The sequence below is a fragment of the Muscardinus avellanarius genome (assembly GCF_963383645.1).
Source record: "Muscardinus avellanarius genome assembly, chromosome: 19".
Lineage (NCBI taxonomy): Eukaryota > Metazoa > Chordata > Mammalia > Rodentia > Gliridae > Muscardinus > Muscardinus avellanarius.
The window spans coordinates 47,025,843-47,052,338 of NC_137805.1; the positions used below are offsets into that span (position 1 = coordinate 47,025,843).

Sequence of the window (26,496 nt, forward strand, 5' to 3'; positions counted from 1 at the left end):
GCCCTGCCCCACTGCAGTGTCCACCCATCCTGGCTCCTGCTGCACCTGCTGCACCTCCATGCCAGCCCCCAGACCTGCTCCCTCCAGCGCCGTCCATGGGCCTCTTCAGCGGGCCTCACAGAGCAAGGGGCTTCGAGGGGCTCCTGCCACTGCCGCCCCCTCCCAGCCATCGGGGCCCTGGAAGCCACGCATGTCCAGTCTGGCATCGGTTTGATAGTTGTAATGTAAACCATTCTTGTTATGAAAAAGCCAGGGGTACTAAGATTCAGTAAAAGAGAACCTATGCACACACACTTCCTCCCCCACATCCCTCCCAGCCCACTCCACCAGATATTCTGTGTTTTCTTCCAGTTGTTTGTCTTTAACTTTGTTTAAGGTGTCTTTCATTCAACATATATCTTGGAAAACATCCTATTATCATCTGGGCCCAGTGGCACACACCTGTTGTCCCAGCTACTCAGGAGGCTGAGGCAGGACAGCAAGGCCAGCCTGTCAACAAGGCGAGACTCTTGTAAACATTTTTAAAAGGGCCAGGGATGTAGCTCGGTGGTAAAACACCCTGGGTTCAATCACCAATACCACAAAACAAAACAAAACAAAAATCTATTATCAAATCAATCTTTTTCTTTACAACTTCTAAGTTGTAAGTATTGTCAGGAAAGACATTCCCAGCCTCCTTCCACAACTAGCTCTACTTTTTAGTGTATAAACACATCTATCAAAGCTCCCTGGATGCATCTGGAATTTATTTTAGTGCATAGTGTGAGGTAGGGATCCAACTTAATTTTTGCTCTACTACCCAAGGCCATCATAAGGTAGAATTATGTAACAGCGCACGTCCTCCCTGCTGCTCGGAAACACTGTGACGCAGTTTCGGGTTTCTCCCGCCTCGCCGAGCTCTCTCTCATCCTGCGTCAACACCACGCTTTCATCTGCACAAGCCTTGCCGTGTGCTCCAGCAAGCGCCCTGTTTCCAACAGTCCTTCGGAAGTTCTCATACACTTTCTTTTCCAGGCAGACTTTAGAATCCACTTATCAGGTCGCATTTTTCAGATGCGGCGGCTCCGGGCCACATCAGCACTCCTTTTCCTGAAATTAGACTCTTCTCTTCACACCTTCCGGGTCTCGATTTTCCTCAGTAGTCTCATTGTTTGCTGACTGTGAATGCCACACTTTTCTTGCCAGATTGAATCCTGGATATTTTAGCCGTTTGAGGGCTGCTATAAGTGGAATCTTTACCCTCTGTGACATTTCCTGCGAAGAGAATTCCTACCGCTGGACACTCAAGTGACACTCGCCCCTCCAAAGTCCCTGCCTACCAGAAGGTTCACGCCCATTCTCCAGGGTGTTCTAGGTGGACACTTGCTTGCCTACAAATGTTACCTAATCCATGGTGCATCCTACAAACCAGCGCCTCCTCTCCTCTCCTCTCCTCACTACAGGGACAGAGCTTCCCCACAGATCGAGGCACAGAGAGGTGCACAATTTCCCAAGGTTACACAGTGAGCCGAGGGTGCAGCCATGACCCAATCCAGACCCACTGGGCCCCAAGTGCTTGCTCTCTGTCCACGTCCCCCACAGTGAGGTCGGTGTCCCTGATGCCCCTCCCCAGCATGGCCGAGGCAGCTGCACACACAGCTGGCAGCAGAGCCCCAAGTTCCACTGATGGGAATCGTGTCCTCGGGAGTGGCACCATGGGTGCGGCTCAGCCCCTGCCAGACTACCAGGCCCCTTCTACTCCCAACAGCCTCCCTCCTCTCCCCTGCACCCTCCCGCCCTGCGGGCCAAGGGTCCTGGGTGGAGTGGCCGGGTTCCCAGTGCATGTGAATAACCCCGAAGGCGACCCTGAGAAGGGCCATCTTACTGCTGAACAGCAGGACGCCGGCCTTTCTCTGGCCCTGGGGACTTGGTTTCCAGGGCAGTATCCAGGGGGAGAGCGAAGTGTCCTGGAGTCCTGCCCTCCACACAGCCCGGTCCACAGTGCAGGCGCTGGCCACGTGCCGCGCTCAGCCTCACCGTCCTAGAGCGGAGGAGTAAGCTGTGAGCCAGGGTGGGGTCTGCTCTCCCGGCCACAGAACCGGAGGCAGAACCGGAGGTGCAGAGTGCCAAGACACCCCCAGGGCCCCAGAGTGGCGCCTCTGGTAAGCCTTGCTTGAGTCCCAGGATTTAGCTAATCCGCTAATCTCTGGAACCTCAGCTGGGCTGGTGAGCAGGGCCTCTGCTTCTCCCAGACTCAGCGACCCCTGGACAGACTGCGGCGATGGCCCAGTGACAGACGTGCCCCGCCCTTGCTCTGGGCTCCCTCACACCGTCACCTCGCAGGAGTGGCCCTCTGAGCCTCTGTTCCCCATCTGTGCCAGCAAATGCAAGCCTCACCCCCTCCCTGCCCGAGGGGCACTGAGACCCTGTGACATGCATGAAGGCCACGCGGGCAGCCTGGGCAGGAGCTGCTCTGCCCAGGGGGAGCAAGCACCACATCTGCTCCTCCAGCCCAAGCCCCGCTCAGAGCCCAGCAATTCAGAGCCAGCGCCAGACCCACGGCGATGGATGCCCAGGGCTCCGGTGCCAGCCCTGACGAGGGGCACTGAGGCTGTTGGGTACCACCTGCCTTGGCCACAGCCTGGGAGTCTAACCCAAACACCCCATCCACCCCTCTTCCTTGTGGGCTGGGGCTTATGAGAAGGTCCTGGCATGACTCGGGGCTGCTCGCAGCAGCCAGCAGGCCTCCCGCCTTGCTGGCTTCTCAGCCCCAGCCTGGGCAGCTGCCTGGGCTGACTTGAGGGGGTCCGACCAGGGTGGGGGCAAGGCAGGGGTCTATCTCCAGGACGGGTGTGTTTCTGCCTCTCGCAGTCCTTTGAGCCCCTTGGGCTGGATCTGGAGAAGGGCCGGAGGCAATTGGAGGTCCGCAGGGCCCCCCACCCCACCTGCCAGCATCCAGAGCGTGGGCCAGGGAGGGTGCAACCTGAGGCCCTCGGGACAGGACGGGGTGCTGAACAGCCTCTTCAGCTGGCACAGATATGCCCTGCGCCTCAGGAGGGGGCCCCTGAGCGATTTGAGGAGGTGAAAAATTGAACTGGCGGGAAAAAGCGCCCTTGGCGGGGGCTCACCCACCTAACAGGCTGGAATGTCCTGGAGTGAGTCCAGAGTTGCTGGGAGGGACAGGCCTGTCGCTGTGGGCCCCTAGGGAGGCTGAAGCAGGGGTGCTGGAGCCCCATGGAAGCCAGGTGGACTCAGCGGCCAGCCTGGCGCTGCACAATTCAAGTTGTTCTCCTTGGCGGAGCTGGGCCAGAGGAGGAGACAGAAGTGGGTGCCAACCAGGAAAGGACTTCAGAACAGTCCAACTGTAGAGAGACTGAGACTCTACCTCCCCAACCCCAACCCCAGGAGTGTGCCTGCCGAGAAGGCCCAGGATTCTGTGGGTATTTTGTTTTTTGGTTTGCTTTTTTGTTTGGGGTTTTTTTCTTGTGGAACTGAGGATTAAACCCAGAGGCATTCTACCTCCAAGCTACATCCCTAGCCCTGTTTTATTTTTTACTTTAAAAGAGGGTCTTGCTAGGTTGACAAGAGTCTCACTGTCTGCTGAGGCTGTCCTTGAACCTGAGATCCTCCTGTTTCAGCCTCCCAAGTACTGGGATTACAGGTGTGCACACTGCGCCGACTATCCTGTGGGTTTTCTACCTGGTGTTGGAGGTGGTCACTTCTTTCTGGGCATGGAGGGTTTCCAACCTAGGCTACCTAGGAATGACACCTATATGAAGATGACATTTCTTACTTTAATTTTCTAAATCATTGTGGGGTGGAGGAGCTGCCTCACTCTCCAGATGAGACTCAGAGAGGTCTAGCCAGTAGCCATGGTAACCTAGCAGTATAGGTGGGCATCCGGGAGGATGGTGCACAGATTCCACCTGCCATTCCACTCTGGCTTCTATGGTAGACAGCCTTGGACAAGTCACCTCCCATCTGAGCGCCCATCACAATGACCTTCCACTTCCCTTGCTACGAGCAAGGCCTCAGGCAAAAGACTGCCTGCCTCAAGTCCACTCCTGCTCAGCACATTCCAAATGTCCTGTCCCTTCCACCTCCTGGAGGTGCCCCCAGTCCCACCCCCTGCACCTCCTCCACTGCCCTGCTCCAGGCTCCCGGTCTCCACCTCCTCCTCAGCCCCTCCTCTACCAGACCTTGTGCTCTCCTGCTCCAAACCCTGCAGAGGCTGCCTCCTCCCTCAGGGCACACCCAGCCGCTTCCCTGGCTGGGCTCAGTCCCTCCACACCACACGGCCTGGCTATTGGCACCAGTACCCTTGCTGCTCCTAGAGCTCTGGGCCACTGCCACATCAGGCCCCTCCCTGCTCCGTCTGCCCCCACCTGGGCCTCTCTCTGCCCCACAATTTAACTGATTGGCTCCTCCTGGGCCTGCAGCTCTCTGCTCAGATATCCTCCCCAGAAAGTCCTTCCTTGCTGGTCTCCATCTCTCCCCACTGCACACCCGTTGTTTCCCACTCCACCGCCTTAGCTGCATAACACCTTGTGCTATATTAGAGCTGGATGATTTTTGTCATTCTTTCGTCTGCTATATATGAAGTCCTGAAGGGCAGGCACCATGTTGGGTCTTATCCCTTGCCGTGTCCCCAGAACCTAGCAGAGAGTCCATCACCCAGAGAGTCCCTATAAGTAGAGTGGATGGGTAGAGTCCATCACACAGAGGGGCCTGTTAGGTCCTCGGCCCCCATATGGGACAGGGGCGGGGCTGACCCGCCTCCTTACCCTGCAAGTTCCCACGGAAAGCCACTCCCCTTTGATAAAAAGGGGAACGCGGCGATCTCGAGAGACAGAGAAGCCACACACAGAAGAAGCCTGTGGGACGGAGAGATTTTCTACATCCGTGGAAGGCTCTCTTCCACGCCCTCTCCCACCCCCAACCCGCACCCGCGACACGGGGGTGGGGGAGGGAGCTGCCTGGGACTGATGGGCCGGTCTAATAAAGACTTATGCCACCTGCATGGCCGATCTCGCGTGTCCGGTGGATCTCTCTCTCTCGAGATCGCCGCGTTCCCCTTTTTATCAAAGGGGAGTGGCTTTCCGTGGGAACTTGCAGGGTAAGGAGGCGGGTCAGCCCCGCCCCTGTCCCATATGGGGGCCGAGGACCTAACATCCCGGCCTTTTTGGTCATAAGGGCGACGACTCTATCGAACTACTTCCTGCTGACAGAGTGGGCGGAGTCAGGGGCCCCAGGCCGGGAGTCAGGGTCCAATCCCCTGGAAGGGCGGGGGCAGGCAGGCGTGGCCGCAGTGAGAGCTGGAGGTTACCCTGTCATCAAACAGGGCCAACTCCATGAACAGTCTCCAGCCATGGGCAGCATGGTTCAGACTCAGAATCCAGGAACAGATGGGGCAGTCATTTGCGGCACGGTACTGGTGTACGGGGAGCTCCTGTGGATGAGTAGGGGCCTTTCTCAGTCCTTAGGGCCCTAGAGGCCAGAGCCACGGTCACAAGCATGCCAGCAGCAGCGCTGCTTGGGAACATGGCGGCTTATTCATGAATGGGTGAGAGGGGCAGGGATGGAACGTGGCTCTGGCCACATCCCCCTCTGGGCATCCTCACCTGCACAAGGGGCCCACAGCCCCCACTGCATCAGACACGTTGAGCTGGTACGAGGTGGGAAAGGCCTGTAAAGAAGCAGGTGCTGCCCTTCCTCATCCGGGGAAACTGAGGTGCCACAGGCTCAGTCTCCAGGTGCCAAACCCAGGGGAATAAGTGGACACTCTGCACCCTGGTACCCGCCAGCTGACACCCACGGCATGGGGCAGGGGATGCCCGCACCAGACAGCCTTCAAGGGCCAGGCATTGGTGCAGGACAGGCTCGCCACCCCACCCACCCTTGTCACCTCACCCCAGGAAGCCCTGCTCATTTGACAACTCTTTCCTGCCCCATCAGCCTCCTGGAACCGCCACCACCCCACCTCTGAAGGGCTCAGTGTCAGCATCTCACTGCCTCGTCAACACGTCCCCTCCCTGAGCCCATGGAGAAAGGCTGGGTGGACGGCAGCCTGCCCTCTTCAGCGGAGAGAAGGAAGCAGGACGGGGTGGGGGGGACCTGAGGACCCCCAGGCTCCAGTGTAAAACCATCTCTGCACATTGAGACAGAATAATCAGCCCCTCATTCCACCCGAAGGCAGAGGATACAAAGCCCAGAACTCATCCCTCCCACAGGTCCCAGAGCACCTCACTGTCCCCAGAGTGCCCTATGAGTGTCTGTCAGGTTAGGAAGCTGAGAAATGACAGGAGGGACCAAGATGACAATCTCACTCAAGGGCTTGGGAGAGGGGAAAGAAATTTGCTTGTAATAGCATTGTTATATTAAATTATATAATGAGGTAGAAGGCCAGACACATTTGGGTGGGGGTCTATTGAGTTGGGGGTCTTGTTATGTCTCCCAAGCTAGCCTCAAACTCATGATTTCCCTGCCGCAGCCACCTGAATATCTGGAATTATAGATGTGTGCCACCATGCTCATCTTAAACTGGAACCTTCTGTTGAAACTTCTTTGGACCATACCCCAAGGGACATGGAGGTTCCCTGACAGCTGCCTTCAGAGAAACTAAGAGCAGACCCAGGACTGCTACCCTTCTTGTCACCAGCCAGGGACTCCAGCCAACACCCGAGGCTCCAGGTTCGGGTTCGGCCCTGCATCCACACTGGGCAAGGCTGACTCGCCTCCTTTCCCAAGCCAAGGCCACTGCAGGATCTGACGTCTCAACAGCTGCCACAACCCAGCTGCGAGACTGCACTGTTGCTGCCAATGAGAAGTGGCTCCTCCCTGCTGGGTCAGTCATTCCTTGGCTCTGCACCTTCTGGCTGTGACTGCCAATGAGGAGATAGGAAATAGGCAGATAGGGAAAAGGCCTTGGTAGAAAAAAGCTAATTTCCTGAGTTTCCTGAGGGGCGACAAATGCCTGAAACTCCAAAGGCTCAGAGATAAGAAGATCAGAGCTTCACAAAGCCATCCTGAGTTTCCTAATCAACAAACCCACCCAGCAAGTCTGGCATTCAAAGGACTTGCAAATGTCCTATGCAAATTCTCCTTGGAGTCACCACAACCACAAAGGGACTTGCAAGCGGTCAGGCATCAGCCAGTCAGATGGCAAAAGTGGGGGACTTTCCCGCTTGGGACCCCCTCCCCTTTTGGGGAGCTGTTCTCTCTCTCGCAGGTCGTGTTGGCCCTGAGAGAAGGCAGAGTGCATCTGAGGGCACGTGGCACGTGGCACGTGGCTCGGGCGACTCTCGAGTAGTGACCTGAAGGCCTCTGCTGGACATCATGGCTGACCAGGCCCCTAGGGGTGACCTGTACCTCTTTTCTGGCAGATCGCGTGGACTCTGGGAGAAAGTAGTTTGCAACTGATGGGCACTTGGCTCGGGCGACACTCAGGTAGTGACCCTGAAGGCAGCTACTGGACCCCGGAGTTCCGACCGCCCCTATGGGGTGTTCGGCCACTTTTTCTCTATTCCCTTCTCTATTCCCTTCTGGCAGATCCCGTGGACTCTGGAAGAAAGCGGCCTGCACCTGAAGGCAATTCGGCTTGGGCTACTCTCAAGTATTGTCCTGAAGGCAGCTGCTGGACCCAGAGTTCCAGCCCCTTTGGGGTGTTCAGCCACCCTTGCCCCATTCCCTGCTGCTTCCAATAAACCTTTTACTCCCCTTCCTGAGGTCTGCGGGTGTCATTCTTCGCTCTCCGTAGACAAGAACTCGCCGGGGTTTTTCTCGCAAACCCCCGTTTCACCAACAGTCCCTTCCCACAGAGGCCCCGGCTCCTGAGAAGGACCACATTTGATGTCTCCACTTGTGTTCTGGTGTCAATGCCCATGTGGTCCGCTGGGCACCATGTCAGGGTCCCAGGGCTGGTGGGGCTAAGGCAACTGACCAGCCGTGGGGAGCCACAGGCCACAAGCCAACGCACTCCGCCCAGGCTCCCCACCACCCTGCTCCCTGAAGAGCCCTCCGAAGTGGCCAAGATTGTGATGCTCCAGACACTCCACTGCCTGCCTGAGGACGGGCGACTCAGGGGACCTGGGGCCATGGTGCCACATCATGGCGAGGGTGGGCCTCGGCTTCTCCAGCAGCCACAGGCTCTGCACCAAAGCTGAAAGGTCGTGAGTGTTTGGGGCAGCGGGGCCTGGTGGTGGAGCCTCGGCCTTTGCAACCTCTGCAGTGTCTTGAGTCCAGAAGTCCCACATGCCCCAGGATGGGGCTGAGATGCTGAGATGGCTTGTGGCCCCGTAGAGGCCTGGGCAGGTGCTTCTGGGACCAAGGGAGGCTTCAAAGCCACGGGGCATCAGGGCTAGGTGGGTATTATCCCTCCATGCCAGAACCCATGTCTCCCCTGCACAGGGTCAGAACAGTTTATGAACACAAGAGGCTGGGGAGGAGTGCCTGATGGGGACAAGGTCAGACAGACAGCAGGGGGGAGGAGAACAGACACTGGCACCACCAGGCAGCAGCTGGGCCTCGTTCTCCTGTGAGGCTGAACCAGGATTTGGAGTCGTTCAACTGCCCAGTGTGACCCACCTGCACAGCACCATGGGCCTACAAGCCCCATATCCCAGGCATCAGCCAGTCACCTTGCCAGGAATGTGACCGATCTCAGAGGTGCAGCAGAGACCTAAGGGACTGAGGGGCATGTGGGCCAGCCTCGTCATCCACAGGACTCCCATAAATGAGAAAATTTATTTTCTTCTCCAGGACTTTGTACAGAGCCAGAAAGAAGATAACTGGACTTTCCCCAGAGAGGCCGAATGGGGCCCACCAGGGAAACATCCACATCCCCTGGGCCTGGCAGGCTGAGCCAGGGACATGGAGTACTCCCCTGAGCCCGGGTGCCCTGCTGGAGGTCTGGGGAGAAGGGTGGGGTACTCAGGACTTGACGTGGGAGCCCCACCTCATGGAGAACGTGAGACTGGCCTCTGGAGGCCTTGGGCGCCGCTCAAGAGAGGAAGCCGTGGACATGGGGGTCTCTGACCTGTGCAGGATAGACACCGCCTGCCTGGGTGGGACAGAGGAGACAGACTGCACAGTGGAGGCCGACCACGGCCTCAACAAGATGCCAGAGGACGGGGGCCGCAGGGAGACAGACAAGTTGGAGTCCAGCAATCTCGAGGCCGAGATGGCTGGGGACAGTGAGGAAAGGGGGGAGGCAGCGAAAGGCATGCTGATGGCGCCGTCCATAAGCATGTGCTCCTTGGCAGGCTCCCAGGCTTTTGGGAGATCAGAAGCCACCCAGCGGATGTGTCGGCCATGCTGGTCTAGAGCCTTGTGTACCAGGAAGTCAGGCTGCTGGATGGGAGTCAGTTCGTTGAAGTATAGGCTCTGGTAGACCTGTGGGGAGATCTGGGGGGACAGAGCAGGGCAGCCAGGGCACCCAGGACTGAGTGCAGGCTCGTGGGAAGGGACTGAGGTCTTCCCATGCAAAATGTACCCCTCCGCACAGGCCCACTCCTGGCCCCTCTGCACACTTGATGTTCGCAGCAACCCTGCAAGGCCAGTGCCAGGACCAGGACCATCTATTTTCTTAGAAAAGGCTACCAGCTGAGTTCATAAGTGGGGCCCAGTCACAAAGGTCTGCCCCACCTGCCACACTGTACTTTGAGGGCCCCAGCCAGGAACAGGGCCGAGGAGATCCTTCTCATCTACCATCCCAGCCCAGGACAGAAAACATTTTACTCCTAATCCCCACTGCAGAGAGGGAGGCAGTCCCACAATGCCCTATGGCAGGTGTGAGGCTGGGCCCCACCCACGCAAGAGGTGGGAGCCAATCAAATCTGGCCTTTCTGAGCCCCGCAATCCTTCTGTTGCCCATCCCTGCTACGTACTCCATCCTGTCCTGTGCACCCGGCACCGTGACACCATATCTGGCCATAAATGTACTAACAAGCAACTGAAGGACCGCAGACCAAGGCTGCAGGCAGGTGTCAGGCCCGAGGGTGACCTCCTCCCCTACACCCGGTGATGTCTGTCCTAAAGGGACATTGGCCTCAACGAGGGCTTTGGCAAAACGCCAGCCAGACCAGCCACCTGCTGGAACTGTGCGGCCCAGTGTCCCCAGCACCTCCCAGAGGTCACAGGCACTACGGCTGCCGCTGAGGGAGACGGGCGGCCCCCGGCCCCGCCGGCCCCACCCTGCCTCACCTGGTGCTTCATCCAGCCATACTGCACGTCTGTACACAGGAGCTTGGGGTTCCGGGACCGCCCCCTGGGCTTAAATGCTGCCCCCACGACTTGGCTCACCTGCAGGAGTCACAGCGAGAGTGAAGGCCAGACCCGGGGCCTCCGCCCCCCCTCCAGCTCCTCCAGCCGTACCTGCTTGCCCTTGGACTCCCACATGTTCCAGCAATCCTCAATGTCTTCCAGGGGATGTTCTCCAGCCCACGGGGAAGTCTGGGCCATCTTGTGCAGCTTGGCCCAAGCCTCGGCCTCCTTGTCGGCCTTCCCGTGCAGGAGCGCCATCAGTGCCACCTGCTCCCGCCGCTGGTACATCAGGGCCTCGGCCAGGTCCTTTCTGTGGGGAGGTTTCCGTCACTAGGTCCCCCTCCCAGGATCCTGGGCCTGATCCTCTGAATGTCCCTCGCCCAGGGCTCATCACCTTGCAAGACCTAGCAAGTGTTCACTACCATTAGTAAAGCCCATGCGGCGGCTGTGAGACCTGCTACTCTTCCCTTCCCTCCGCCTGGTGCTCCTTCCACAGAGGCCTGCGGCCTCATTCTGACCTCACCTGGACCTCCGCTGTGAAATATTTAAACATTCCCTTCAACCCCAGGGGAATCCTGCCTCTGTCTTGTTTTATATCCCCTCTCAGGACTGTCAAGGTGTCTTGAGGCAAGCACAGGAGCCATGAAGATTCTCTGGGTGCCTGAGAAACTCCTACTTATATACCACTACCCAGCTCCAAAATCTCTCTTCCTGTGAAGCCTTCCTTAGATTCACCCAATCAGGACTTGTCCTCTGAGCCAGCCCTATTCCTAATACACATATGGGTTGGCATGTCGATGTCCCCAAGAAGACTGTAAGTTCCCTGGGACTGCCTTGGCTCTCTAGAACCCTAGCAATGAGGTCTGGAGAGAGAGAGAGAGAGTATGTGTGTGAGTGAGTGAGTGAGTGTGTGTGTGTGTGTGTGTGTGTGTGTGTGTGTGTGTGTTATCAAGATAATGTGAGACTTGGTCAGGAATAAGGCAGAGTGGATGGAGTCAGTGGGGAGGAGTTGGTAGGGGAAGGAACAAGTAGCCAGTAGTGAGCTCTTGCCCATGAATCAGGAAAATAATGCAGATACTTGCCCAGGTCCAGAGCCTTGAGCTCCTCAGGGACCTCTACAGTGCTAGCAAATCTGAGTTTGACTCAGGGGCGGGCCCCAGCTAAATGCTTGAGGTTTGCGTTTCTCTCTTATACTGCTCAGTCTTTCAGTTGAGCTGGGCCAGAATGGGGTCTTGCAGGCCCTCCCAAACCATGCCCAGCACTATGCAACCCAGGAAGAGGCTCCTGGGACCTGGGGAGGCCCGCAACATCCCTGCTCCGGCCGGAGGAGACCAAGCAGGCTGTGCCGACTCACTGTAGCTCCTGGCGGGAGCCCTTGAGGAGAACACCTGTGAGGTCAGCCTTGTCCTCGAAGCTTCCTTTTTGCTCAAGACCACCGTCCATCTTGGCATCCTGTAGTTTTTTCCAAATACTTAGGCCAAATGTTCCTGCGATTTGACCAGACCCTGCTCAGGACAAGGACTGACACCCCTCCTCTGAACCCTCCACCCTCAAGAGGCAGCCAGTGATCTCTTATCCCACTCCGTGCATTCTCCCACTACTGAGTGCCCACCATGTGCCAGGCACTATGCTGGGCTCTCAGCAGATATCTAAATGAACCAGGCACTGGCCCTCGCACAAACTTGGGGCTCAGGCCCGAAGCATCCTGCCACAGGTGCAAGCTGACAAGACAAGAGAACCGTGGCAAAGACCACAGCACTCAACTTCCAGCAGCTCGTGTATAAGATAGCAACAGTAGCTGGGCCTGTGGCACACTCTTGTTATCCCAGTTCTTGGGAAGCTGAGACATGAGGATCACAGGTTCAAGGCCAGCCTCAGCTACTTAGCAAGATCCTGTTTCAAAATAAAAAATAAATTATGGCTGAGGGGAAGCTTAGAGGTAGAACAACCCTGGATTTAATTTAAATAAATAAATAAACAAACAAACAAATGACAGGCTGGCCAAACCAAAGGAGCAGGAGGAGGAGGAGGAGGAGAAAAGGAACTCCGTAGTAGAGCACTGGCCTCAGTGTGCATACACCCCACCCCCAGCAGAAGGAAGGAAGAAAGGGAGGGAGAGAGGGAAGAAAGGAGAGGGAAAAGGGAAAGGATCAAGTGGGTATTTTAACTAAAAATACAATGTCTGCAATTAAGAACTAATTGGTCCAAGCGCGCTGGTGCGTGCCTAGAATGATCATCAGGGTAAAGGGTCCCTATAAGCCAGGCATGTGGCACGCTTGTGATCCCAGTTCTTGGGAGGCTGACAGGAAGACTGCAGGCTCAAAGCTAGCCTCGGCTACTTAGTGAGGCTGTCAGGAACTTAACAAGACCCTATTTCCAGATTAAAAAAAAAAATAGATCTGGGGCTGTAGGCCAGATCCACGCTCAGTACCACAAAAACCTCTATACATCTGCAATATAACAAAGTGTGGCTAGTGAAAGACACTGTACATTTAAATTTTTGTTAAGAAACTGGGCACAAGCCGGGCATGGTGGCGCACGCTTGTAATCCCACATTTGGGAGGCTGAGACTGGAGGATCGCGGTTCGCTGACAGTCTCAGCTACTTAGTGAGGCCCTTGTAACTCAGTGAGACCCTGTTTCAAAATAAAGAATAAAAAATTGGGCTGGGGGTATAGCTCAGAGGTCGAATGCCTCTGGGTTCCATCCCCAGACCCACAAAAAAGAAGAAGAAGAAGAAGAAGAAGAAGAAGAAGAAGAAGAAGAAGAAGAAGAAGAAGAAGAAGAAGAAGAAGAAGAAGAAGAAGAAGAAGAAGAAGAAGAAGAAGAAGAAGAAGAAGAAGAAGAAGAAGAAGAAGAAGAAGAAGAAGAAGAAGAAGAAGGAGAAGCAGCAGCAGCAGCAGCTGGGCATGGTGGCACACACTTGTAATCCCAATACTTGGGAGGCTGAGACAGGAGGATTGCAGGTTCACAGCCAGCCTCAGATACTTAGTGAGGCTCTTCACAATTTAGCCAGACACTGTTTCAACATAAAAAGTAAAATAGGGCTGAGGCTGTAGCTCAGAGGTAGAATGTCCCTCGGTTCAACCCTCAGCACCAAGAAAAAAAAAGTTGTTAAGAGAGTTTAATTGGTGGTTTTTATTTTTTAGTTTTACTACAATAAAAAAAGATCTAAAATCACAAGCCAAAAATGATGACTGATAAAATAAATTATTTTAAGAAATGATTGTCAAAATACATGACTGAGAATAAGGAAGGAGACACCTATAAAATATATAATTGTGAAAGGACTTATGTCTAGAAAATATAAGTAGCTCCTACAAATTAAAAAGAAGACAATTCAATAGAATAATGGGCCGACTAACTGAGCAAGCACTTAAAGAAATATACCTAAGTGAATGCTAAATACTCAACCTCAGTAGTCATCAGGAAAATGTAAATTAGACCATGATAAGATGCCATTCCATACTCATCAAAATGGCTTCAACTTAAAGCACTGACAATACCAAGTGTTGGCAAAATTGTGGGACAATAAAAGCTCCTATATATGCTAGTGAAAGAATGCAAACTGGCCGGGCGTGGTGGCGCACACTTGTAATCCCAGCATTCAGGAGGCTGAGACCAGAGGATCGCCACTTGCGGACAGCCTCAGCTACTTAGTGAGGCCCTCTGCAACTCAATGAGACCCGCTTTCAAAATAAAGAATTAAAAATAGGGCAGGGGGTGTAGCTGGGAGGTTGAATGCCCCTGGGTTCTATCCCCAGACCCACAAAAAAAAAAAAGAAAAAAGAAAAAGAATGCAAACCGGTAATGACGTTGAAAGACCACTTGGCAATATTAACTGAGAAGGAATATTTATGTATCCTATGATATGGGAATTCCAATTATATATACACAGCAGAATTTCTATATATATGCCCCATATATTGGTTTACAAAAAAAAACATATAAGGATGTTCATAGCAGCATTTTTTTTTTTTTTTTTTGTGGTACTGGGAATGAAACCCTTCTACCTCTGGCCTACACTCCCAGACCTATTTTATATTTTATTTGGAAACAGGGTCTCTTAAGCCAGTTAGGCTGACTTTGAACCTGTGAATCCTCCTGTCTCCACCTCCCAAGCACGGGGATTACAAGCGTGCGCCACCACGCCTGGCAATAGCAACATCATTTTTTTTTTTTTTTTTTGGTGGTACTGGGGTTCCTGGAAACCCTTCTACCTCCAGGCTACACTCCCAGACCTATGTTATATATTTTTTTGGAAACAGGGTCTCTTAAGCCAAAGAGGCTGATTTCAAACCAGCACGATCCTCCTGTCTCCGCCTCCCAAGCACAGGGATTATAAGCGTGCACCACCATGCCCAGCAAGGCATATGATTTTTAAAAATATATAAAAGCAAATAATGTTGATTGGACTGGTAAAAGAATGGATGGAAGGTGATGGATGAATGGACAGACTGTTGACTGGGCAACTGGACAGACTCACACTCTGTGACTCTATTCAGCAAAGGCAGTTGCTATGGCTTGAAACTCCCCTGCCCACTGGGCAAAAGGTTCACATCAGCTTATGTCCAATCAGGGACAGGGACGAGAAGGGCCATGGGCTATGAACATGCTTCAGCAGGAGCCATACCAATTGCATCGCCGGAGAGCTTCCAAGCCTTGACATCCCGGTCCTGGCCAGCACTAATGATCAGCTGGAAGTTGTCCACATATATGATGTCTGCCACACTTCCCAAATGGCCCTGCCAGGTAATCAGGTACTTGGGGGGAACCAGGGTAATGGGGTGACCAGCCACAACCTATGGGGATAGATAGTACAAGAGGACTGTTTATACCAGGACCGTCACACAGGCTTGTCAGTGGACGCAGTCCTGGAGCCAGCAGAGCCAAAACAGCCCTGTGAGGCCCTCAGGATTTCTTCCAGCCATTCTACTTTCCCAAAAAATAATCATGTCTAATAAGTTTTGTCTGTTTTTAGACACTAAAGTGAACTATAAAAACATACTGCATACACTCTTTTTGTCTGACTTTTTTTGCTTGTCTGAAAAGTTATTGGTTTTATAGCAGGTAGACATAGCTCACTCACTTCCAGTGTCAGGTATTACTCTGTAGTGTGTGTGTGTGTGTGTGTGTGTGTGTGTGTGTGTGTGTGTGTGTGTGTATACCAGAGTGTGTGTGTGTGTGTGTATACCAGAGTATAGCCAACATAGATATCAGTTGGCTATTCCCAACATGGAACTATTACAAGTAATTCTATCAATGTTCTCATTCATATCTTTTTTTTTTTTTTTTTTTTTGCGATTCTGGGGAGGGAACCCAGGGGCATTCAACCTCTGAGCTACACCCCCCTGCCCTATTTTTTATTCTTTTTTTTTTTTTTTTTTTGGTGGTGGTGGTACTGGGGTTCCTGGAAGCCCTTCTACCTCCGGGCTACACTCCCAGACCTATTTTTATTTGGAAACAGGGTCTCCTAAGCCAGCGTGTGTAGCTGGCTTTGAACCTGCGCGATCCTCCTGTCTCTGCCTCCCAAGCACGGGGATTACAAGCGTGCACCACCATGCCCGGCTTTTTATTCTTTATTTTTGAGACAGGGTCTCACTGAGTTGCGGAGGGCCTCACTAAGTAGCTGAGGTTGTCTGTGAACCACAATCCTCCAGTCTCAGCCTCCCGAATGCTGGGATTACAAGCATGCGCCACCACACCCAGCTTTCATTCATATATTTTACGGCATGAATTTGTTTGGAGTTTAAACCTAGGAGCGAAATTGCTAGATCATAGGATAGTCATACGCACAGATTTATCAATCCTAATTCTCAAATAATTGTCAAATAATTCTCCAAAGTGACTATGCCACTTGACGTTACTCCAGGCAGCAGAAGTTCCAGTTGAGCTGCATCCTTGCCAATGCTCGGGACTGCCTGTCTTTTCAGTTTCAGTCATTCTGGTGGGTGTGTACACTGTAGGTATCACAATATGGCTTCAATCTGCTTCTTCCTAATAACTAGTGAAAAGTTGCTCAATTTCATTCATCATCAGGCAAATATCAAGTGGCATCTGAGCCATGTAAATGTACTGCCTTCTCAAGAAAATACATATATATTTTAATTATTTTCTAATCCATGATTCCAAAGCCCTCACTGCAAAGATCAAAGCACATGGAAAGAGAATGTGGGCATGAGCGTGTACATATGCACATGCGTATGTACACAGCTATATTTTGTGCATGTACATTCGTGTCTTACTGGCTAATAACTGTGTGCGTGTGTGTGTGTGTGTGTGTGTGTGTGTGTGTGTGTGTGTGAGAGAGAGAGAGAGAGACAGACAGACAGACAGACAGACACTGGGGGTTGAACCTAAGAGAATTCTACCTCCACTACACCTCCAGCCCTATTTAACTCTAAACAAGGTCTTGCTAGGTTGTGGAGGGCCTCACTCCTACCTCCTTCTCCTTCGGGGGAATGTACTGTGGAACGCTGAGCTGGAGCTGTTTAGGAATTAAGAACCGGAACTTGTTCTCTTCTTCAGTGAGAATCCTGACCCCGCTGGCTTGGGGTGGCCCCTGGCCAATGAATGCACAGTAATTCTTGATGTCCCAGATCTAGGCACAAAGTGTGGGTTAGTAGCCTAGCACCCCTTTTCTGCAACCCTAACTTGCTCTGTGGATTCTTCCCAGATTATTCCTATTTACTTTAGGAGTAGTTCTTATACCTCAGACAAATAGGCACTCAGGGTCACAAGGGTTCTTAGGCTCTTCTTAGCCAGACCCCTTGGACAGCGGGGTGTGGTGACTGGCTCAAGGAGAAGCACGCCAGCCTCATGTTTCACCACAAAGCATGAAATCCACTCCAGAGACAGACACGGGACTGAGAGGAGGGAGCTGAGGGAACAGTGATGGTGAGCAGTCCCTGGGGATGCTTCCTGCAGGGGCCATGCCAGAGCAGGAGCGGACTCCTAAGTAACCCCCGCTACCTGCCTCAGTGTTTTACAAATGAACCTAGTACCCAGAGGGAGTAAGAACCAGGCGAGGGCCACATGGAGCAAAGAGGTGGCCAGAGGCTTGGCTGACAGCAGCCCCTTAATCCTAATGCCATTTTTCCTCACCGTGATTTGTCCTCTACAGTCTCCTGTGATGAGGATCCAGTCATTTTCGTCAGTGGCCATGGCACCCGCAACAACATCGCAAGTGCCTTCGAGGTCCACAGGGAACTTGCCCAGCAGGCCTCCGCTCCCGTGGATGGACCAGGCATAGATGTAGCCATCAATGCAGCTGCTCAGCATGGCCGCGGTGTGTGGCAGGCGAGGTCTGGTCTGCAGGAAGATGATCTGGGAGGGAGGCAGGCTGGCTTAGCGGTGCTGTGAGCAGGCGTTTGCACTGGCCAGCGTAACACATTGCTGAGAGGGAAAGGGAAGTCACGGTACCCTCCTAGCCCCCAGCTTCCTAGACAGCCCTTCTCGCCCAGCCAGGGATGCGGGTATGAGCTGCACCGTGAGCTGCTTGAAGGCGGGGATTTGAGTCTTTTTGTTTGTTTGTAACTATAATAGTGCCTGACAGGTAGTACATGATCAATAAATGTTTGTTGAAAAATGATACACACATTTAACTTGTCCTAAGGCTCAAACAAAAACTTTCAAGACTCAACTCAAAATGAATGGGAAAAGGAATTCATTCCCATTCATATATGCCTATGGTAAGATACCCATATATATATTTTTTTTTGGGGGGTGGTACTGGGTTTTACCTCCGGGCTACACTCCCAGACCTACTTTATACTTTCCATTTTATACTTTTCATTTGGAAACAGGGTCTCTTAAGCCAGAGATCCTCCTGTCTCCACCTCCCAAGCGAGGATTACAAGCGTGCGTCACCACGCCCGGCAGATACCCATATATTTGAAACAACTACTAAGAAAACAAAGTGTATGTGCATGTGTACGCGTGCGTGCGTGTGTGCGTGTGTGTGTGTGTGCGTGTGTGTGTGTGTGTATTACTAGAGATTGAACCCAGGGGCATCCTACTCTGAGCTACACCCCAGCCCTATTTTAATTTTTATTTTAAAACCGGGTCTTAATTACCAGGAACTGGCTTTAAACCTCAGTTCAAAAGTACTTTCTAAGTACTGGGATTACAGGCATGTACCACCAGACCAGGTATTAATAACAAAATAAAAACCAGATATAAAAATTTTGCAGCAAGCATATACTAGAGGGTAACAGGCTCAGACGTTAAGCCTTGCTCTGATCGTGCCCTTTGCCCTTTCCTCCCTGCTCTCCTTCGCCACACATGTTGCTCCTGTGGCCACGGGGAACCACAGAAGTCATGCTGCAGTGACCGTGGCATTCTGCAGGAGACGGAAAGTGCATCTAGGGGGCAGAACAGATCAGGCCAGGATGAAAACCGAAGGCCATGTCACTTCTGCTAAGTCATAACTTTACAGTGTAATGGCTTCTGTGTCTGCAAACACATCAGAAAATAACAATAAAAACTTGGTTATTCTTATTGTCATGGAGACCCCAAAAAACAGGCTTAACCCACTTCCTACTGGCCCAAGTGCCAAGATTTAAAAAAGCAAAACAAAAACTCATGAGCTATGGCCCAACAGCTTCAATGACAAATTCTATTAAACATTTAAAGAACTAACACCAAACCTTCTCAAACTTTCTCCAAAAAAACTGAAGAGGAAAAAACATTTCCTAACATATCCTGAGGCTATTACCCTGATACCAATACCAGACAAACACCCTACAAGAAAATTACAGGCTAATATCCTTTAAAAACATTGATGAAGCCGGGCGTGGTGGTGCACCCTTGTAATCCCCGCGCTTGGGAGGCGGAGACAGGAGGATCGTGCAGGTTCGAAGCCAGCCTCAGCTACTTAGTGAGGCTCTCAGCACCTTAGCGAGACCCTGTTTCTAAATAAAATATAAAAATGGGTCTGGGAGTATAGCCCAGAAGTAGAAAGCCTCTGGGTTCCACCCCCAATACCACCCAAAAATAAATAAATAAATACAATAAAATAAATAAAAATAAAAATAAAAAAGAGGGGCTAGTAGCTAGAAGGTAGAATGCCCTGGGTTCAATCCCCATCACACAAAACAAGAATAGGACAAGAAAATAAGATGAATATAAATTACTGACATGAAAACATCCATGATATCTTTTTTTTTTTTTTTTTTTTTTTTGGTGGTACTGGGGTTCCTGGAAGCCCTTCTACCTCCGGGCTACACTCCCAGACCTCTTTTTTTTTACATTTTATATTTGAAAACAGGGTCTCCTAAGCCAGCGCGCGTGGCTGGCTTCGAACCTGCGCGATCCTCCTGTCTCCGCCTCCCAAGCGCGGGGATTACAAGCGTGCGCCACCACGCCCGGCCAACATCCATGATATCTATACTTAAGATTTTAAAAAGCAGAGCTGGGGTGTGACTATAAACAATCTGTTAGCAGTGACTATTGCCCTGAGGAGTGGGATGGGGTGGAATAGAGTGAGGCATAGGAGGTTTTTATATTTTCTTTTCACATACCTCTTTTTTTATTATCAACTTGCATTATTACTTTTTAAAGTTTTATTTATTTATTTATTTATTTTATTTTTTATTTTTTGGTGGTACTAGGGGTGGAACCCAGAGGCTTTCTACCTCCAGGCTATACTTCCAGACCTATTTTATATTTTATTTGGAAACAGGGTCTCACTAAGTTGCTGAGAGCCTCACTAAGTAGCTGAGGCTGGCCTCAAACCTGTGCGATCCTCCTGTCTCAGCCTCCTAAGCATGGGGATTACAAGCATGCGCCACCACGCCCGGCAAGTTTTTAAAATTGTATTTATTTTTGTTGTAATGGGGATGGAACCTAGGTTTGAGGATAGCCTCAGCAAGTAGTGAGACTGTCATCAACCTAGCAAGATCCTGTTTCAAAATAAAAATAAAATAGGGCTGGGGGTGTAACTCAGAGATAGAATGCCCCTGGCTTCAATTCCCAGTACCACAGAAGAAGAAAAAAAAAAAAAGAACAGGGTGTCTCTGCATTGTGGAGGGCCTCACCAAGTTGCTGAGGCTAGCCACAAACCTGGCCACGAACCTGTGATCCTCCTGTCTCAGCCTCCCAAATGCTGGGATCATGTGCATGTGCCACGACACCCAACTCAAAGGTATTTTTAAAAGAGAAGAAATAACATGCAGAACCTGAAGGAGGTAACGGGCCACTCCCGCCCTTTCACCCATTACCGCAGGGCCAGCGCCTCTGGCTGCCCTTGTTCTCAAGTCTCTGTAATGTGTATTTTCAAGGATGGGAGCATCAGAGAGAGGGCATCTAGGGTCAGATAGAGGAAAGGTACAGGAAGAAGAGATGAAAAGCCGGGCGTGGTGGTGCATGCTTGAAATCCCAGCATTCGGGAAGCTGAGAAAGAAGGATCACAGTTCTTGGCTCGCCTCAGCTACTCAGTGAGACCCTTTGCAATTCAGTAAGACCATGTTTCAGAATAAAGAATAAAAAATAGGGCCGAGGGTGTAGCTCAGAGGTCGAATGCCCCTGGTACTGAGTACTATCCCCAGTGCCTCAAAAACCAAAAAAGAGCTGAGAGCACAGATGAGCCAAGCCTGCTTGGTAAAACATCCTCCAGGTAGGGGCAGGCATTCGAACATGACACTTCTACCCAGCTCAACCCTCCAACTGGGGGGGGGGGGTTGTTACCACCCTACACAACCCAGACCCTCTGGCCTGGCATACTCTTCCCAAACACAATAGCCCTGGTTCGACTCCCACCCACCCGCTGGGGCGAGTTAGGCTGGGAGGCCCACAGCCCTGCCTCCGAGCACCCACCTTCTCCACCGAGGCACTGGGCCGCTGCAACAGCTGCTTTTTCTGGAGTTCCCCTTTCTTCCTTTCAGACTCATTGTGAATGGACGCTCTGCCAGGCTTGGGTTTGTTAACACCAAGAGGTTTCTGGAAAGAAAAACAGGTCTCCCGGGTCACCATGAACCCCCTCAGTAGATATCCTATCTAGGAAGAGTCCAGTGGGGTGTCTGGTGGGTCCTGGTGTTAGCAGACTCTAGTGGCAGGGACCTTGCTCTTTAGGACAGACTTGAGTTTGCTTTTGGGGAAGACTCTCCCTTTGTCCTAGAAGTTGGCACTAGTTAAAGCAAGGCTAGAAGGCCTAATACACACTGCTGGGCTCTGACTGCAGTGGCAGAATCCTGGTCCTTCATAGGAACGAATATCTTCCATAATGTAGTATGAATTATGTCCCTGCAGATCATGTCGAAGCTGGTCCACTCTGCCCTATGCCTGGCAATGACCAGGCCTTTGAGAAAGGTGATGGCTTTTGTGCCGGTGTTGGAAAATTGCTTTGGTATTAATTTCCAAAATGTAAAATAATCGGGGCCTGGGTGCTGCGCAGGCACTCAGGCAGGGAGGGGCGGCAGCTGCTACAATGCAGAGTTCCCCTCTCTCTTTGCCCTTCGTTCTAATGATTGACCTATAGTAAAAGCCTCAGAGTCAATTGAAGCCTTAGTTTTACTATACAGAGGCAGTCAGTGCCTTTGTGTACCTCCTCTCCTCTGTGGCCTGGCCTGGGCATAGGAAATGGAGATTCCCTGCCACGAGAGTCTCCTAACACCCAGGAAATAGGAAACTTTGTGTGTGGCTTCAAAGCACCCTAGTTGATGAGCAACCGATACTGCCCAATACAATAGAGCCGAGGGCCAGGCAGATTATTGACCCTGCGCTTAGGGAGTGCACTGTCCGGAGACAAGGAGGCACCACCTGCCCAAGGAATAAGTTACTAGCCCATTGCCCTGGTAATGCTGATCAGAAGACACCAATACTAAGTCTACTTAAGGGCTGGGGTCCCAGGAGGTGGAGACTTCCATTTTCAGACTCTCCAGCATGTGTGCCAGCACGCTCGTTTTTCTTTCTCTTCTCTATTTCCTACTGATTCTGTAATAAAGATTTGTTAAAGTTGCACCGAGCTGCCTACTAGTTTTATTTATTTATTTTTATTTTATTTATTTATTTTTTTGGTGGTGGCACTGGGGTTATTGGAAGCCCTTTTACCTTGGGGCTACACTCCCAGACCTATTTTAGGCTTTTTTTTATTTGGAAACAGGGTCTCTTAAGCTAGCGTGGCTGGCTGCGAACCTATGCGATCCTCCTGTCTCCACCTCCCAAGCGTGGAGATTACAAGCGTGCGTCACCACGCCTGGCTCTAATTTTTCTATTCAACAAACTTTAGTTGAATAAGAAAAAGAACCCCCACCATTTAACCGTAACAGTTCTCATTCAAGCTTCGTCTCTCAGGAGCAGGAATCGGACCGTGAATGTAGGAATGGTCGAACTGGCTCCTTCAGCAGCACTCATGAAGTGCCCGTCATCAGGATCCTCCAGTCACTGCTGGAAGCCCAAAGCCAGCTCCCCCTGGAGATGGGAAAAGGTAGATCCTCCTGCTGCTTCTTCCAACGCCCAAAACAGATCAGCCATCCTTTCTGTGTGCGCCTGTGGTCTGAGCTAATGAACCTCGGAGCACTCGACCTCTGAGCTATACCCCAGACCTATTTCATTTTTATTTTGGTTTTTATTTTAAAACAGGGTCTCGCTGAGATACCATGCACTGGCCTTGAACCTATGATCCTCCTGTCTCAGCCTCCCCAGTAGCGACATTATAAGCACAGACCACTGCACCTAGCAGTCAGTCACTCTTGGAAGGGTCAATCTCTGGGCCAAGACAGGGCTCAGAAGAGGAGGAAAGTGCTTTGCCTGCAGCGTGGCCTCACCCCTTTGCAGCCTGGTTTCTGGGGAGGGTGCTATGCGTGCAGGCTGGCCTGGGCCAGGCAGCCCAAGCTCAAGAACTGAAAACACAGCCCACGCTCTAACCCCCAGCTTTTGGTTCCCAAGGCTGTGTTTCCTGCAGGTCCTCAGTTTTCAGACTCTGGAGCTGGGTCCAGCCCTGCTCTAGAGGAGGGGCACAGTCAGGCTTACTGGCTAAACCTCCCCCGCTCACAGCAAGAGAACTCATGGACCACAGGTTCCCCAGGAAAAGTGCAACCAAATAAGAAAACAAACACACAAGCCAAAAACATAAGTGGGTGAGCTCTCTCCCACCTCCAGCTCACTGCCTCTCGAGTAGGAGGAGTACGAGCCCCGCATCACGGGCGGAGCTGATGACAGGTTCCGCCTCAGGGAGGCCCTGGCCCCGAACCTGGAGCCAGGGCCCGGGTGCTTCACAGAGGCCTTGTTCGCCCACTTCTCCGGCTCCTTGCAGGGTGTGCTGGGCAGGCAGTCATCCTTTTCCACCTATGCCAGGGAGAGAGCAGCCTCTGAGGCATTAGTGTCCGTGGAGGAAATTCAGGGCCTCCCAGCCCAATGTCAAACACCACAGTGCCCTCCAGTGGCCCCAAGGCTTGCTTCTCAGAAACCTTGCACCCCAAAAGGCAGCTGACCAAAGCTTACAACCCCATCCCTGGGCCTACCCACAGGCATGACACTACCCTCATGAGGAACTCATTTCCCTAACTGTAAAATAAACAGTGGCCTTCAAATATTTTTGTAGTTGTTTATAAACTTAGTGAAGTCCAAAAGATAAAATAGCCCTGCCCAACCCTACAGGAGCTTCCAAGCATCTCTCCCCAACACACCTGGAAAACCACTGGGTGAGGTGAGTCCTAAGGTCCCTCCCAGCTTGAATCTGCTAAGACATGGCAATTCAGAGACCGCTCAGGCTTTCTCGGTCCCTACCATGAGCCTGGTGAGCCCAGAGCAGTCATGTGCAGCAGCAGGGGGTCAGGCCCTGGCCACCATCAAGGAGTAAGCAATGTACTAACAAGGCAGGGCCAACGCCACCAGGATGCTCTTCCTTCTCTGTGTAGTCTTAAGCAAAGTGTGTAAGCTTTCTGTGCTTCTATTTTCTCAGCAGTCGATTGAAGATAATCATAGCAACTGTCATCTACCCTCCGGGTTCCCCGCCTCCCCTCTACTCCCCAAAGTTGAGAGGGGCAGTGCCCCGCTGTCACCTTACCTTCTTAGGCTGCAAGGGTAAGGGGCTCTGAGAAGCATTGAAACTCAAGATGGGCCTCAACATGTTGACATTCCAAAAGAGGATGTCCCCATTGTAGGAGGAGGTCCCAAGGAACTGGTTCTGGTACTTGGCCATGCTCAGGATATCCTCCGTGTGGTAGGTCTGCCAGTGGTAGCACAAGAGCACCGGCTTGGTCTTGTGGAACCTGTGCACAGGGCAGAGGCAGGAGGCTGAGAGCTCAGCCCCAGGTGAGCACACGTGGGCGCTTTGAAGCCCTGCCCTGCTGGCCTCATTTCCTAAGTGCCTACTATAAAGGCCCTATCCCCAGGGCTTACAAACAGTGACTCTTAATTCACCTCCAGGGGCAGTCTACCTCTGAGCTCCATCCCCAACCCTATTTTTTATTCTTTTTTTTTTTATGGTACTGGGGATGAAACCCAGGGGCCTTCTACCTCCAGGCTATACTCCCATACCTATTTTATATTTTATTTGGAAATAGGTTTTCACTAACTTGCTGAAAGCCTCACTAAGTAGCTGAGGCTGGCTTCAAACCTGCCCAGTCCTCCTGTCTCAGCCTCCCAAGTACTGGGATTATAAGCTTTCGCCACCACGCCCAGCTCTTTTATTCTTTATTTTGAAACAGGATCTCATTGAGTTGCAGAGGGCCTCATTAAGTAGCTGAGGCTGTTCGTGAACCACAATCCTCCAGTCTCAGCCTCCCAAATGCTGGGATTACAAGCGTGCGCCACCATGTCTGGCTGGTAATAATTATTTTTAAAATAGGAACAATAATGGCCCTACAAAAGCCCTCTGAAAAGGAAGGAAACTTACACTCCTTGGAGTGTGTGTCCTATCCCCAGTGCCCTCCCGCTGACCCTCGGTACTACCCCTGCCGAGCTGTTCTGAGCACTCCCAAACAAGACTAAGTCAGGTTTTCACCAAATCCACAGGAACCTCTGGTTTTTTTTTTGTTTTGTTTTGTTTTTTTGGTGGTACTGGGGTTCCTGGAAGCCCTTCTACCTCTGGGCTACACTCCCAGACCTATTTTTATATTTTTATTTAGAAACAGGGTCTCCTAAGCCAGCAAGCGTGGCTGGCTTCGAACCTGTGCGATCCTCCTGTCTCCGCCTCCCAAGCACGGGGATTACAAGCGTGCACCACCACGCCTGGCATTGCTTTTTTTCTTTTAACAGGACTTAAAATATTATTTGTTTTGATACTAGAGATGTAACCTAGGGGCATTCTACCTCAAAGCTACACCCCCAGCCCCATTTTTGTTTTGAAACAGGGTCTCACTAAGTAGCTGAGGCTGGCCTCAAACCTGTGACCCTCCTTCCTCAGCCTCCCAAGTACTGGTATTACAGGTGTAGTCCACCACAGCTAGCTTATTCAAAACATTTAATAAGTGAAATTATTTGATTATTCTATATAGCCTGAAGGTATTCCCTCCAAATTCATATGTTAACACCTAATCCTCATTGTGAGGAAATTTGGAAGTGGGGCCTTTGGCAGTGATTAGATCACGGGGGGGGGGGGGGGGGGGTTGTCTCATAAAGAGGTTGGGTGCCCTTTTATAAAAGAGTCCCCAGAAAAATCCATCCCCCCTCCCCCATGTGAGTTCAGTGAGAAGACGGCCATCTGTGAATGAGGGGCAGCCCTCCTCAGAGTTTGAAAGAGTCTCGAGCTCCACCGGTGCTTTGATCTAGGACTTTCCAGGCGGCAGAACTGTAAGAAACATTTCTGCTGTGTGTGTGCCTCCAGCTCTGTAGTACTGTGTGATAGCAGCCTGAGAAACTAGGACAAACATTGGTACCAGAAGTGAGGTGCTGCTGTCATAAATTCCTAAAAATGCACAAATGGTTTTCCTACTGGGGGATGGGCAGAGGCTGACAGAGTTTTGAACTGCTTGCTAGAAAAAGCCTACATCATCATGCCTGATCCACTAAGGGCCACTTCACAAGGGCACAGAAAAGAGGAGTGCTGTAAAGAAAGCCTCAATTTTCTTTTTTTCAGTGCCGAGGAATCAAATCCAGGTCCTCGTGCAGGCTTGCAAACACTCTTACCATTGAGCTGCTCCTCAGCCCTCAATCTTTTTAAATTTCTATTAGAAGATCATTGGAAGAACTATTTCCTAACATGTGTAAGGCCCTGAGTTCAATCACCAGCACTATAAAAAAAAAAGAAAAGAAAAGAAAAAAATAGCTAAGTAATCTTGAACAGATATTGTTAGTAAAATGGTAAAAAAAAAAAAAA

General features: G+C 51.6%; 1 protein-coding gene across 1 annotated transcript in view; it reads right to left on the reverse strand.

Moving 5' to 3' along the window:
* Positions 1–8,907: 8,907 nt before the first annotated feature.
* EFCAB8 (EF-hand calcium binding domain 8) overlaps positions 8,908–26,496 on the reverse strand; it is a gene marked incomplete at both ends in the record, with an annotated part of 48,577 nt that continues 30,988 nt past the window's right edge. The window contains 10 exons of the mRNA XM_080716532.1: positions 8,908–9,381; positions 10,180–10,278; positions 10,351–10,549; positions 11,594–11,726; positions 14,872–15,040; positions 16,681–16,839; positions 17,343–17,564; positions 21,054–21,176; positions 23,331–23,522; positions 24,244–24,448. Coding sequence (XP_080572658.1) covers positions 8,908–9,381; positions 10,180–10,278; positions 10,351–10,549; positions 11,594–11,726; positions 14,872–15,040; positions 16,681–16,839; positions 17,343–17,564; positions 21,054–21,176; positions 23,331–23,522; positions 24,244–24,448 — 1,975 coding nt within the window. The remainder of the gene's footprint in view (positions 9,382–10,179; positions 10,279–10,350; positions 10,550–11,593; positions 11,727–14,871; positions 15,041–16,680; positions 16,840–17,342; positions 17,565–21,053; positions 21,177–23,330; positions 23,523–24,243; positions 24,449–26,496) is intronic.